Source organism: Dreissena polymorpha, chromosome 1 (assembly GCF_020536995.1).
Source record: "Dreissena polymorpha isolate Duluth1 chromosome 1, UMN_Dpol_1.0, whole genome shotgun sequence".
Lineage (NCBI taxonomy): Eukaryota > Metazoa > Mollusca > Bivalvia > Myida > Dreissenidae > Dreissena > Dreissena polymorpha.
This window is the reverse complement of record NC_068355.1, coordinates 104,344,212-104,359,276: the sequence shown is the minus strand read 5'-3', so window position 1 is coordinate 104,359,276 and position 15,065 is coordinate 104,344,212. Positions and strand designations below refer to the sequence as shown.

The 15,065-nt window shown below is 36.7% G+C and overlaps 1 protein-coding gene and 1 long non-coding RNA gene across 4 annotated transcripts in view; both read left to right on the top strand.

Annotated features, from left to right (window-relative positions):
* Positions 1 to 15,065, top strand: part of LOC127865184 (ligand of Numb protein X 2-like) — a 185,798-nt gene that overhangs the window by 59,802 nt on the left and 110,931 nt on the right. For all 3 annotated transcript variants that reach the window (XM_052405157.1, XM_052405156.1, XM_052405158.1), the window contains exons 2-3: positions 6,676 to 6,849; positions 8,515 to 8,702. In XM_052405157.1, the coding sequence (XP_052261117.1) occupies positions 6,682 to 6,849; positions 8,515 to 8,702 (356 nt within the window). In that variant the 5' untranslated portion in view covers positions 6,676 to 6,681. The remainder of the gene's footprint in view (positions 1 to 6,675; positions 6,850 to 8,514; positions 8,703 to 15,065) is intronic.
* Positions 6,860 to 7,365, top strand: LOC127865260 (uncharacterized). Its single transcript, XR_008042549.1, has 2 exons — positions 6,860 to 7,067; positions 7,224 to 7,365. It is a non-coding gene; the product is annotated as an uncharacterized LOC127865260 (long non-coding RNA).

The following is a 15,065-nucleotide window of genomic DNA, read 5'->3' as shown; positions in this document are numbered from 1 at the left end:
ATGATAACTCAAGAACGCTAGGGCCTAGGATCATGAAACTTAATAGGAACATTGATCATGATTCGCAGATGACCCCTATAGATTTTGAGGTCACTAGGTCAAAGGTCAAGGTCACGGTGACTCGAAATGGTAAAATGGTTTTTGGATGATAACTCAAGAACGCATATGCGGCCAACAGGGCGAACTCTGAACAATATAACTGAAGCAACTGGTCTATAATCCTAAATCTATAATTATCAGTCTAATGAAACATCATCATTTGAGTAAAATTAAGTAGATCAGTAAAAATATTATTAGAATATGAGATTTTTTTGTATATTTTGTATATTAAATATTGTGTTAATGTTTAATTTTGTTGATTAATATAAATATAAGCAGGACAGGGGAGGTAATACACTATTATATCTTTCTTATATACAGGGGAAACAAATGCAATAAGTTTAAATTTCATGTTTAATAAATAGAGGATATTTGTTCATGTCAGTGTGAGATCATTTGTTTTTTTTAAACATCTAATAAATTACCACACCCCACATTATACCCCCCTTTCACTCCCCCCTACCACCCCTACCCTTCCACCCCCCTCCCCCAAAACCCCTCTCACCCCCACCTCCCCTACCCCCCACCCCCCCCCCCCCCCCCCCCCCCCCCCCACCCCCCTTATGGCTGAGAATCCTCCTGTGTCCAATTCTCCACATCAAATTGATTTTGATCGGTCAATGTCTGGCACTAAGTAAATCATTAAAAGGAGGAGAAGTCACTTCGCCTTAATGAAATTAATGTGCGAAGTTAAGATTAATTGCCAATAATTGGGCGAAGAAATCACCAACTTCGCCCACTTGCCAGACCCCTGCTGTACAGCGTGAAAAACATAATAAAGCAGAATATGCGTATCTTCTGCTTGGAAGATGATTTTTAGCTCGACTATTATATATGAAATATATATAGTAGAGCTATCCTACTCACCCCGGTGTCTGCGTTAGCATTAGCGTGCAAATGTTAAAGTTTTCGTACTACCCCAAATATTTTCTTTGTCCCTTGACATATTGCTTTCATATTTTGCATACTTGTTTACCAACATCACCCCAACCTTTAAAGAAGAGCAGACAACTCTATCAAGCATTTTGTCATAATTATTGCCCCTTTTATACTTAGAATATGCATATTATTGATAAATCTATGTTAAAGTTTGCGTACTACCCCAAATATTTCCTATATCCTTTGACATATTGCTTTTATATGTTGCATACTTGTTTACCAACATGACCCCAACCTATAAACAAGAGCAGACCACTGTATCAAGCATTTTGACATAATTATGGCCCCTTTTACACTTAGATAATTGAACATTTTGCTTAAATTGCCATAACTTCTTTATTGATGATCACATTTTATTATTACTAAACAAAACAACACTTACCTGAATACCACAATGGATTCCACCCAAACTATACCCCATGCCCCTACCAGAGTCCCTTCCCCCCCCCCCCAACCTCAACCCCCCCCCCATTTTTTTTTTAAACATCATCTTATAAATTACCCCACCCCACATTATACCCCCCTCTCCCCCCCTACCCCCCACCACCCCCTTACCCCCCTCCTGCTCTCCTCCCCCCCCCATTTTTTTTTAAACATCATCTAATAAATTACCACATCCCACATTAAACCCCCCTCTCACCCCCCGACCCCCCCCCCCTACCCCCCCCCAAATTTTTTTTTTTTTTTTTTCCTTTTTATATTAGCTCACCTGATTGCTCAGGTGAGCTTTTGCTCAGGTGAGCTTTTGTGACCGGTCTTTGTCCGTCGTATGTCCGTCTGTCCGTTAACATTTGCTCGTAAACACTCTAGAGGCCACATTTCTTTACCCATCTTCATGAAACTTTCAGATCACTAGGTCAAAGGTCACGGTGACCTGAAATAGTAAAATGGTTTCTGGATGATAACTCAAGATCGCTTATGCCTAGGATCATGAAACTTCATAGGTACAATGATCATGACTCGCAGATGACCCGTATTGATTTTCAGGTCACTAGGTCAAAAGTCAAGGTCACTGTGACCTGAAATAGTAAAATGGTTTCTGGATGATAACTCAAGAATGCTTATGCCTAGGCTCATGAAACTTCATAGGTATATTGATCATGACTCGCAGATGACCCCTATTGATTATCATGTCACTAGGTCAAAGGTCAAGGTCACAGTGCCAAAAAACGTATTCACACAATGGCTGTCAAGGTCACGGTGACTCAACTTAGAAAAATGGTTTCTGGATGATAACTCAAGAATGCTTACGCCTAGGATCATGAAACTTCATAGGTACATAGATCATGACTCGTAGATGAAATAATGATGAAACTTGACCAGGATGTTTGTCTGGACAATATCTAGGTCAAGTTTGACATTTGGTAAAGATTAAATGAACCGACTCCTCTCAGGTGAGCGAACTAGGGCCATCTTGGCCCTCTTGTTTTTGAAAGATCGTCTTATAAATTATTTAATATGAACATTTTTCCCATGATGGCTTACGTTATACTGTCAAGCACTCGAATAGTCGAACGCGCTGTCCTTTGACAGCTCTTGTAAAAAAGGCGTGCTCAATCGTGATACATCTACTATCGCCAGTATCCTCCGCAATATAGAGATGTACGGATAGCAACATAAAATCGTATATATTCGGCTACATTCGCGAACCAATACATAAGTCAGTTGTCGTTCGGCAAAAACTCAACACACTCAATAGACACTCGTTGTACGACATTATTGCTGAATAACATTAAAATCTTATTGGGTTTATTCAAACTTTGTTTGGAAACTTTGGCATTTTTGGGGGGAAATTTTGGTGAGATTTTTGGGGAAAAACATTGATTTTGTGCGATTGGGAAGCAGCCGAATATGGGTGGTAATTATGGTAAAAAAAATCACTGCACATGCATTAAACCCCTTTTTTACAGAGCGCGGCTCATATAATAAAGAGTGGAGTTAATCCAGATTTAAATCATATTATGATTAAGTTTTGGAATTCAAGCCCCCAGCGATGATAACAATCGGCTAAATGGATTTAAAAAGAACAGAAATATTCAAAATAAGCTCTGTTTTATTATGTCCATATTGAGTTTTGTTGAAGTGATATTATGTGCATCATACAGTTTATAGGTGTCTATTGCAACCGTTGTTCATTTTTGGTGTTTTCACTTCATATACACTTATATTTGTTAATGCAGCATCAACATACTAAAACAATATCTTGGAAAGTGAAAAATAATGCATTTGAATATCAACCGTACTTTCGTTTGACAACTGATCAAGCATGTACAATGTGAATCTAAATTTAGTTTTAGTGCAGATTCGTTTATACAACACAAAGACACAATTTTGTTTTACGCATCATTTCGGCTTACAGGACTGGGTGAGTCACGTAAAATATTGAATATAAAATATATTTTTATGAACAACTGGGAGCAAGATGAGTTGCAGATAATTGGTCAGTAACCACATTTGAACTTACTCTTTTGACCTGTTAATTCTTTTCAGCTCAATTCAACAGTGAAAAATGCCCATACTATCACTTTAATATGTATAGGATCTGGCAAGATTTGTCCATATCATATCTTATTAAACGAGTTCAGGAATTTTGTAAGTAAGCGAGACTGTGGCGAGCTTACTAACAAATTTCCTGGACGAGTTTAATAAAATATGGTTTGATATGACGAGTGTCAGATCTTATTATGCCCCCCTTCGAAGAAGAGGGGGTATATTGTTTTCCACATGCCCGTCCGTACGTCCGTCCGTATGTCCGTCCACCAGATGGTTTCCGGATGATAACTCAAGAACGCTTAGTCCTAGGATCATGAAACTTCATAGGTACATTGATCATGACTCGCAGATGACCCCTATTGATTTTGAGGTCACTAGGTCAAAGGTCAAGGTCACGGTGACCCAAAATAATAAAATGGTTTCCAGATAACTCAAGAACGCTTAGGCCTAGGATCATGAAACTTCATAGGTACATTGATCATGACTCGTAAATGACCCCTATTGATTTTCAGGTCACTAGGTCAAAGGTCAAGGTCACGGTGACCCGAAATAGTCAAATGGTTTCCAGATGATAACTCAAGAATGCTTATGCCTAGGATCATGAAACTTCATAGGTACATTGATCATGACTCGAAGATGACCGCTATTGATTTTCAGGTCACTAGGTCAAAGGTCAAGGTCACCTGACCTGAAATAGTAAAATGGTTTCTGGATAACTCAAGAACGCTTATGCCTAGGATCATGAAACTTCATAGGTACAACGATCAGGACTCACAGATGACCCCTATTGATTTTTAGTTCACTAGGTCAAAGGTCAAGGTCATGGTGACCTGTAATAGTAAAATGGTTTCTGGATGATAACTCAAGAACACTTATGCCTAGGTTCATGAAACTTCATAGGTATATTGATCATGACTTGCAGATGACCCCTATTGATTATCAGGTCACTAGGTCAAAGGTCAAGGTCACAGTGCCAAAAAACGTATTCACACAATGGCTGTCAAGGTCACGGTGACTCAACTTAGAAAAATGGTTTCCGGATGATAACACAAGAATGCTTACGCCTAGGATCATGAAACTTCATAGGTACATTGATCATGACTCGCAGATGAAATTATGATGAAACTTGACCAGGATGTTTGTCTGGACAATATCTAGGTCAAGTTTGACATTTGGTAAAGATTGAATGAACCGACTCCTCTCAGGTGAGCGAACTAGGGCCATCTTGGCCCTCTTGTTTTGTTATTACATTATTTTTACATTATTGGGATCCTATTATTGTTTAATGTTATTATACTATGTTATTTACCAAGAAGGTAACATGATATCTAGTATTGCTTTCCATTTCGTTAGCAAATTTAATCCAATGGTACTGGTTTAATGTTATAATTTGTATTGATACTTTTATATATCTTTACATTATTGTGATCCTATTATTAGCAAATGCATTCCTGAGGTACTTGTTTATGTTAAGTGCTTGTCACTTTATAAATACATTTATATAAAATTCTGTATTTTTAGGACAGTTATACAAATATTTTTTAATCATCCATAAAATGTTCTAGTCATAAACATAAATGTATATGTCATATTTTAATACATTTTTTACATTATTGTGATTCTATTGTTGTTAAATGTTATCAGACTATGTTATTTCCCCAAAACGTATCTTGAGTTTATCAATAAATTGCTTTTATTGAGTATTTGTGTTTGTTTAATTTAACCAAAATACTTAGGAATCCATTTCAAACATAAATACCTTCCAACAGATTTATTGGTATTGTGTACAGACACACGCCCTATAATGTTTATAAATTGTCAGACAGTTGTTAATCTGAAACAAACGAACCTATCTGATGTTTATTTAATACATACATAATTTGTTTTGACAGTCAAAATAAGTTTTGAGATGCTCCCTGACCTACATCTTCTAAACAGTCCAAGTGATCCGAAATTACCGCACTCGATTCAGAAATAGCCAATTTTATACAAGTGAATAAGTTCAAATTAGCATCAGAATTGTGTTGGTAAGTATTAACAAATTAATATGGCCTCAAAGATGAAATAATCCAAGTTTTTTTTAAGCAATTGCTTTCTTTTAAAAATAGTAACCCCATTATTTACGCTCGTGATCCGAAACTACCCGACCGATTGTACTTTTTGTGATTGGGAATATAGCCGAATTTCGGCTATAAAATCGGGCCAAAAAAATACCCTGCCTAGGATCATGAGACTTCATAGGTACATTGATCATGACTGGCAGATGACCCCTATTGATTTTCAGGTCACTAGGTCAAAGATCAAGGTCACAGTGACTGGAAACAGTAAAATGGTTTCCGGGTGATAACTCAATAATACTTAGGCCTAGGATCATGAAACTTCATAGGTACATTTATTATGACTTGCAGATGACTCCTATTGATTTTCAGGTCACTAGGTCAAAGGTCAAGGTCACAGTGAAAAAAAACGTATTCACACAATGGCTGCCACTACAACTGACAGTGCATATGGGAGACATGCATGTTTTACAAACAGCCCTTGTTTATCACATGCTTTTAAATTAGCAAATTTAATAAATATTTACGCAAACATAATGATAAATCCCGAATGTTGTTTACATTTCAGCGGAATAGCAAAATGCGATTGGTCAATCAAACAAAAACTAAGCCAATGAAATCACTTAAAAAATATATAAAACATGTGTAAGATAAAAATATGCGTAATGGTTATATTACATGGGAAACAGGGTATGGTATTTGATAAATTTAAGTTATTATTTCATAGTATGTAATAGAGTTTTTAAACAATTATAACCACTTGCCAATTAAAACAAATGTTCAGAAAATGTCTTCTTTAGTTAAATAGTTACAGTAACTACACAAGTGCATTGTTTATTCCTACAGAAAATACCGTGATGCAAATAACAACAGAAGAACTGAATTTTGCTTTTCATAGATTTAACCACATAAGTTGCATTAACAATTGTTAGCATGTCCAAATCCACAAGGAAATGATTTCATTAAATATGCTTGTTCGAAGTGATATCGTAATTTGTCATGTTTTTGCATAAGCTTGTAGTATTTGAATTGTTTGCATGAAGTGAATTCATAAATTATGTGATACAAGTTTGTATTATCTTCACAGGAAGTGATGTCATATGAGAATGTACCGTTTGACCTACCTCCTCCTCCATACACTCCCCCCAACTCGGACACATTCTCAACCATCACACACAACAAGTATCGGGACTCTGTAATATGCTCAAAGTGTGGCCAACTGCATGCACTTAATGGCACACATCTATATGACTACCACCAGGTACACTTTTTTATACGCCCGTATAAAATACGGGACGTATTATGTGAAACCCCTTGGCGGGCGGCGGGCGGGCGGCGGGCGGCGGGCGGAAGGCATCACTTTGTCCGGACTCTAATTCAAATTGTATTCATCCGATCTTCACCAAACTTGGTCAGCAGTTGCATCTAGTTGATATCTAGGCCAAGTTCGAATATGGGTCATGCCGGGTCAAAAACTAGGTCATAGGGTCAATAAGTGCATTTTCAAAGGGGCCACTTTGTCCGGACTCTATTTCAAATTGTATTCATCCGATCTTCACCAAACTTGGTCAGCAGTTGCATCTAGTTGATATATAGGCCAAGTTCGAATATGGGTCATGCCGGGTCAAAAACTAGGTCATAGGGTCAATTAGTGCATTTTCAACGGCGCCACTTTGTCCGGACTCTAATTCAAATAGTTTTCATCCGATCTTCACCAAACTTGCTCAGAAGTTGAGTCTAGACAATATCTAGGCCAAGTTGGAATATGGGTCATGCCGGGTCAAAAACTAGGTCATGGGGTCACTTAGTGCATTTCAAGGATTTCATGGTGTCCGCTCTCTAAATGAAGTAGTTTTCACCCGATCTTCACCAAATTTGGTCAAAAGTTGTGTCTATATGATATGTAGGTCAGGTTTAAATATGGGTCATGCCGGGTCAAAAACTAGGTCACGAGGTTACTTAGTGCATTTCAAGCATTTAGCATGGTGTCCGCTCTCTAATTGAAGTAGTTTTCATCTGATCTTCACCTAATTTGGTTACAAGTTGTGTCTAGATGATATGTAGGTCAAGTTCGAATATGGGTCATGCCCGGTCAAAAACGAGGTCACATGGTGCATTTAAAGCATTTAGCATGGTGTCCGCTCTCTAATTGAAGTAGTTTTCATCTGATCTTCACCAAATTTAGTCAGATGTTACATCTAAATGATATCTAGGTCAAGTTCAAATATGGGTCATGCCAAGTCAATAACTAGGTCTTGAGGTCACTTAGTGCATTTCAAGCATTGAGCATGGTGTCCAAAACCTTCGAACGGGCGTATCTTGTGACAGTTTGGCACTCTTGTTTGTTGTTGTTTACCAATTGGTGTACGTGTATATTGTAAGGGTTCTAGCACTCCACACATTTGTTGGTCACATACATGTTTATTTTGCTACCTTCTTTTTTTTTTCTTTTAATATTGTGGAATCATCATATATCCTGTCTGAAAGTTTATCTTTGTTACTTAATATTCTTGCCATGAAGATTCTGGGGTTTTTAGAGCCTTAACACTGGCATGTCTTTTTTAATTCAAGTGAGCCACCCAGGCTACAAAAATGCTAAATGGAACATAATTTTAATATATCTTTGAATAATGTTTAATAATATGCCAATTCAATGGAAACAAACATGTTTGCTCAGCAATCATAACAGGGCTCAGTTAAGGAACTTAATTTGAATATTTCTTTGAATACTTTTTGTGAGGAATTTTATGTTATGCAAATGCTGTGTTAAAAACAAACATGTTTGCTCAGCAATCATAAAAGGTCTCTGTTAACTCAAAGTTGTGCTTGTTTGAATTGAGGCAGCTAACATCTGTGCCAAGAAGGATAATAAAACCATTTAGCTTGCAGTAAACATGGATGTTGTGTTTGTTGCTGTTTGTTCAAGGCGGTGGACAGGGAGCTGACATGTCACTTGTGCCTGCAGCCCCTTGTGAACCCCATCAACACAAAGTGTGGCCATACTTTCTGCTCAACGTGTCTGAAGAGCTACCTGCGGGTACAGGGCCAGTGCCCCCTTGACCTTCACACGCTCTCCATCAGCGAGTGTCAGAAGTCCAGTCTCATCGTCAGAAGGTATGATCATATGAGGTGGATTTCAGATGGTGTCACCCTTTCCCATTCAGAAGCAAAGTGAAAATGGCTTTTGAAAACAGCATAAAACTAGAACAGCCTGTGAGTAACGTGCAGTCTGTTCAGGTTTTATGCTGTTTGCTGATTGTCAGTATCTAAGGGTTGGAAATGAAGCCTTTAAAACTTGAATCTGGTAAGAATGGTCTTAAATTAAATGTTACTTTTTAAGAGACTACAAATGCGTGAAAATATCTATCTAAGTTGTAAATGTTAATAATTATTATTGTTGTAAAGTGTCCATCATTATTCTAGTTGGTATTTTTATGCCCCCGGTAGGGTGGCATATAGCAGTCGCACTGTCCATCCTGTCTGTCCGTCACACTTTTGCGTTTAGGTTTCGAAAAATGCTCATAACTTCTATGTCCCTTCAGATGTAACCTTTATGTATAAAAGGTATGCATGTGTATTTGAACAAGGCCTTTCCATACGCACTCAAATTTTGACCTCTTTGACCTTGACCTTGAACTTAGGGTCCTCTTTTAGGTATTGAAATCTGTGTTAATGTTCGAAAAAGCATTTTTCGGGGGAATATGTCTTCCGATGGAGACAGCATTGTTTATTAAGCGTCAGATATAATAGGTTGTATATTTACTGTAAAGAACCAGTAATTCTGAGTGGTATACTTTTGTTATGCACTTTAATGTTACTGTGGTTTAATAATGACCATGTTACCACTGCTTTCCTTGAACTTAAGGGTTGGAAAGTTTTATGTATAAAATGGCTTTATTTGAATTAATACTTTGAACAATTGAATGAGATGCTGGTACATTGTATTCATGCAATATCACATTTTGCTTCTAAATTATAAACTTATTGAAATGTTAAAAAAAAATATTACCATAACATACTCTTTTGTACAATTATTTTGTAATATATACTGTTTGTGATACCTATCATATGAAACAGATTAAACAAATGTCTTTGTATAATTTATTTTTCATCACAATCAATCAAAGTGAACTGGTGTAAACTAAGCCATTAATGACCAACTTGAAACCAAAACCGCCCTGAAATAAAAAATGTTTACTGGTCTCAACTTTTCTTAGTACTATTTGGTATAAATGGTTTAAGGGTGTCAAGAAGACTACTAGCCCAAGATTGGTTTATAGCATCCAGCAAATCTAAGAACATAAACTATGGGAGGCGGAAAACTACAATGAGCGAGGCATGGTATGGTATTACGCAAGGGGGGGTTAGAGGGTTAGGGTTAGGGTTTGGGTTCGTGTTAGGGGTCCGGTTAGGGTTTGGGTTAGCCTAAACCCAACACTAACCCTAACCCGACCCGTAACCCTAACCCTTACCCTAACCCTTTTTGGGGGTTATCACCCCTGACCATGCCTCGCCCGTTGTAGTTTTCCGCCTCCCATAAACTATAGCCATGGTTCTTACTTTTAAAATTGCACAGTTAACTCCCCTGATTCATTGTTGCAAATGGCATATTTGCTGTTTATAATATCAGCAGTTGATATAACATATTAGGATTTTTTCAACAATATTAGCTCTCATTTTCCATCATCAGAAATACAACATTGCTTTATGTTATTGTTTCTGCAAAAAAATATGATGAATATTAAAGGGGCCTTTTCACGTTTAGGTTAATTTTTCAAAATTGAAAACAATTGTTTCAGATTCTCACATTTTTGTTTTAGTTATGATATTTGTGAGGAAACAGTAATACTGAACATTTACCAAGCTCTAAAATAGCCATTATATGCATCTTTTGACGATTTAAAAACCTGAAAATTATAAAGTATTGCAACACGGAATGATTGAATAATTTGGAGAGTTCTGTTGTTGTCGTTATATTTTTTGAAACTACGAGGATTGCTTATATAAAGTATAAACTACATCTTTTACATAAATGATTGCTTAAGAGAGCATGCAATAGTTGTATTGAAATTTTGTCTACACTATTTCTTTTACTCTAGGACTCCAGGGGTCAGTGGTTTCAGCCTGCTGAGGGTTACTTTTTTTATTCCCCGCCATAGGCGGAGGGATTTTGTTTTGGCGTTGTCCTTCCTTCCGTCCGTCTTTTCCTCCGGCTTTCCGTCCGTCTTTCTGTCCGTCCGTCCGGAGCCATATCTTGAAAGTGCTTTCGTGGATTTCATTCAAACTTGGTATGAGTATATATATGGATAACAGGATGATGCACGCCAAATGGCATTGTACACCATCTTTTAATAACGGAGTTATGGCCCTTTGTATCTTGAAACAATGCTTTTTAATATAATCTTACAGCTTTACCTCCATTAACACATGAGCCACAGCCATGAAACTTGCCATACTTGTTCTCAATCATCTGGGGGTTCTTCACATTCAACACCCATAATCCTAGGGGCTAAGGTCAAGGTCACACATTGAGGTCAAAGGTCACAAATTTGATTGATTATTCATTAATTTTTCATTCCTTTAGTCGTTGCTTTACAATGCCTCAAGGTACCAATGAGGGATATTGTTTTGGCGTTGTCCGTCCGTCCGTCCGTTCGTCCGTCTTTCCGTCCGTCCATCCGGAGCCATATCTTGGAAGTGCTTTGGCGGATTTCATTGAAACTTGGTATGAGTATATATATATGGATAAGATGATGATGCAGGCCAAATGGCATTGTACACCATGTGTTAATAACGGAGTTATGGCCTTTGTATCTTGAAAAAATGCTTTTTTGAGTGTCAAATATAACACTTTTGTGTCCAGAAGCATATTGGCGGGGGATATGAATTCAATGAATTTGCTTGTTCCTTTTGAGCTCCACTGGCCAGAGGCCAGCGGGGCTTATGTCATGGTCCTGTGTCTGTCGTGCGTGCGTGCGTTAACTTTTTCTTTAAACATCTTCTTCTCCTAAACTACAAGTCCAATTCTGAAAAAACTTCTCACAAATGTTCCTGGGGTGAACCTCTTTCAAATTTGTTCAAATTATGCCCCTGGGGTCAAATTTTACCCCACCTCGGGGGTCAATAAATTGAACATATGCTTATATAAAGTCAAACTTTAAAAAAAATTCTGTCCATAACCATTGGGCCTAGGGCTACCACATTTGGTATGTAGTGACATTTAATAGTTCTCTACTTTGTTTGTTCAAATTATGCCCCTGGGGTCAAAATTGACCCTGCCCCGGGGGTCACAAAATTGAACATATGCTTATAGTGGGCCTATTTTGTGCAAACTTTAAAAATCTTATTGTCCATAACCATTGGTCCTATTTCTACCAAATTTGGCATGTATTAAAATCTTAAAGTTCTCTACGAAGTTTTTTTCGGTATGTAGTGACATCTAATAGTTCTCTACTTAGTTTGTTCAAATTATGCCCCTGGGGTCAAATTTGACCCTGCCCCGGGGGGTAAAAAAATTGAAAATTTGCTTATATAAGGCCTATTTTGTGCAAACTTTAAAAAATTCTCTTGTCCATAACCATAGGGCCTAGGGCTACTAAATTCGGTATGTAGTGACATCCAATAGTTCTCTACTTAGTTTGTTCAAATTATGCCCCTGGGGTCAAATTTGACACTGCCCCGGGGGTCACAAAAATGAACATACGCTTAAATAAGGCCTATTTTGTGCAAACTTTAAAAATCTTTCTGTCCATAATCGTATGGCATAGGGCTACCAAATTTGGTATGTAGTGACATAATAGTCCTCTACCAAGTTTGTTCAAATTAAGCCCCTGGGATCAAATTTGACCGTTCCCCAGGGGTCACGAAATCTACGAACACTTTTGGGAATTTTGGAAAAAGATTCATGATTGAACTTTCATTTATCTTGTAGAACATGCGTACATTTGATCTTAGCATCTAAAAATATGTGAAATAGAAAGAACGACAATATCTTTTGGAGAGATAAATGTACCTACGTTACAAGCAAAGGACCTGTGTAATTCTCGGGCTTTTTAGTCTGTTTAGTTAACACCGTAGTAACGTTTTCCATGTATAAAAAAGCTCACCCTTCCAACTTTAAGCGCCCAGTGTGACGAGGGATAGAAAGAGAAAGTCACATGATACATTTTGAGTACATTTCAACCCATGCGCATTGCACGTTTTTTTCGCATAAAAAAACAGTGAAGCGATACAGGGCCATCATGGCCCTCTTGTTTAAATTTTATTCCTGATTTTTTACTGGAGCTTTTATGATCCAATGTTTACATTTATCAATATTAAGCATTTAATTACAAACTTCAAAACATGCCAAAATCTGTGAAAAGGCCCCTTAATCTAGACAGAAAATAGAAACAATAATTGGCCAATAAATGAGTCATTTGTGACTGCATTTAGCGAGTAAGTTTTCAATTTTGCAAAATGGTAGTGAACCTTAGTAAGTACATAAATGACTTAAATAGTTATCATTGTCAGAAAACATGGATATGTTATTCAAGTATCCATACAAGTTATTATTTACTATAAATTGTAACAAGGGATTAATAAAACCTGCTGTACCTTCTTAACATTATAATTATGAGATAAAAAAATTTCTTGCTCAAGACAATATTTTGATTTACTATTCAAAATGTGGTTACTGCAATTGGATACATTGAAATGTCTTGTTGCAATAATTAGTTTTGAGCCCTTTGAGTACTGGTGAAGAATGTTAAATATTGCAAATACATGTAGCTCTTGTCATGAATAATTGAATCACTTCTAGACAATTTAATTTTCATTAGGTAAACTTCAGGATGATCACTACAAGGATGTCAGTTCTGGATTGAGTTTCTCAAACTTATTTCATGGACTGTTAACATTTACCAAGAGTGCTAGAATAATTGGGAAAGAATATGTATTTGTTTAAAAATTGTGTCCCCCTTGTATGTCTGCATGAGTGTCCGGACGTCTCTCCAAAACTTTCTGTCTCAGCCGTAACTTTGCCATTCATTAATGGATTTTAAAATAACCAATGTTAACCATCATAAGACAACATGTTGTGTGTAATATCTGTATCCTTTTCTCAAAGGTTCAGGTCACACTTAGAGGTTAATGGTCAACATGGGCCATAAGACTGCTAGAAAATTCTTACCTCAGCCATAGCTTTGCCATATATAGATAGTACATGTTTAAATAACTTGGTAAAATGTAAACCATCATAAGGGGTTAAATCTCGTGTAACATCTGTCAGAGGTCTAAGGTCAAATATGGCCATAAAACAGTTTGTACACTCTGTTTTTTTGTCACTCATACAATTTTAAAAGTGCTCACTTCAAATGACCACCATCACTTAGAGGACTGCATGTCACACGTGTCGCCTGTCTCCCTACCTCAAAGTTGAAGGTCACACTTAGTGGTCCAAACCCAAATTTGGCAAAGAACGGCTTGTTATGAAATAAGTGGAGTCTCCCTATGATCAGATGTCTTATTTGTACATGTGATTCATTACATAGTTATGTGTATATTTAAGCAATATCCTGATCAGAAGCATTATCAATGGGTTCTATTGTTATGTGATATTTTTCAAATGTGATTCATTTAAAAAAAATTTTTTTTAATTGAATGCATATAAAACATTTATAATAAAGAACCCATTTAATTGGTGTTAAATAATGATTTATTTGGAAATAGTGCATTAAATAAATGCCACAGGACCAATTTAAAGTGATATTATGGGCATCTAACAGTTTATAAGTGTCTATCGCAACAGTTGTTTATTTTTGGTGTTTTCACTTCATATACATTTAATAAATTTTTTAATGCAGCATCAACATGCTAAAACAATATCCCGGAAAGAGAAAAAAATGCATTTGAATATCAACCGTACTTTTGTGTTGACAACTGACGACAGAAATGATTTGATGTACGATGTGAATCTAAATTTAGTTTTAGTGCAGATTCGTTCATACGACACAAAGACACTATTTTGTTTTACGGATCATTTCGGCTTAGAGGACTGGGTGGGTCATGTAAAATATCAAATATAATATATATTTTTTATAAACAACTGGTAGCAAGATGAGTTGCAGAAACTTGGTCAGTTACCACATTTTAACTAACTCTTTTGACCTGTTTATTCTTTTCAGCTGAATTCAACAGTGAAAAAAGCCCATAATATCACTTTAATGTATGTGTTGTTTAGCCAGTTTTATTAATTCACTACATCGACAAATGCTCATCACTGTACTAACCCAGTTTCCTCATGCACGTTTTGCCATGTATTTGCCAGTTTGAATATATGTTACGAACGAGCTAGACATAGCAGTGGTTGTTTTATATATTCACTGCGCTGTACATTTTCATATCATCTCATATTTCATATGTGTATTTGCATCATTTAACTTGTATTGTGCATCATTTGCTTTGTTTTGTTCATCATTTGATTTGTTTTGTATTTTC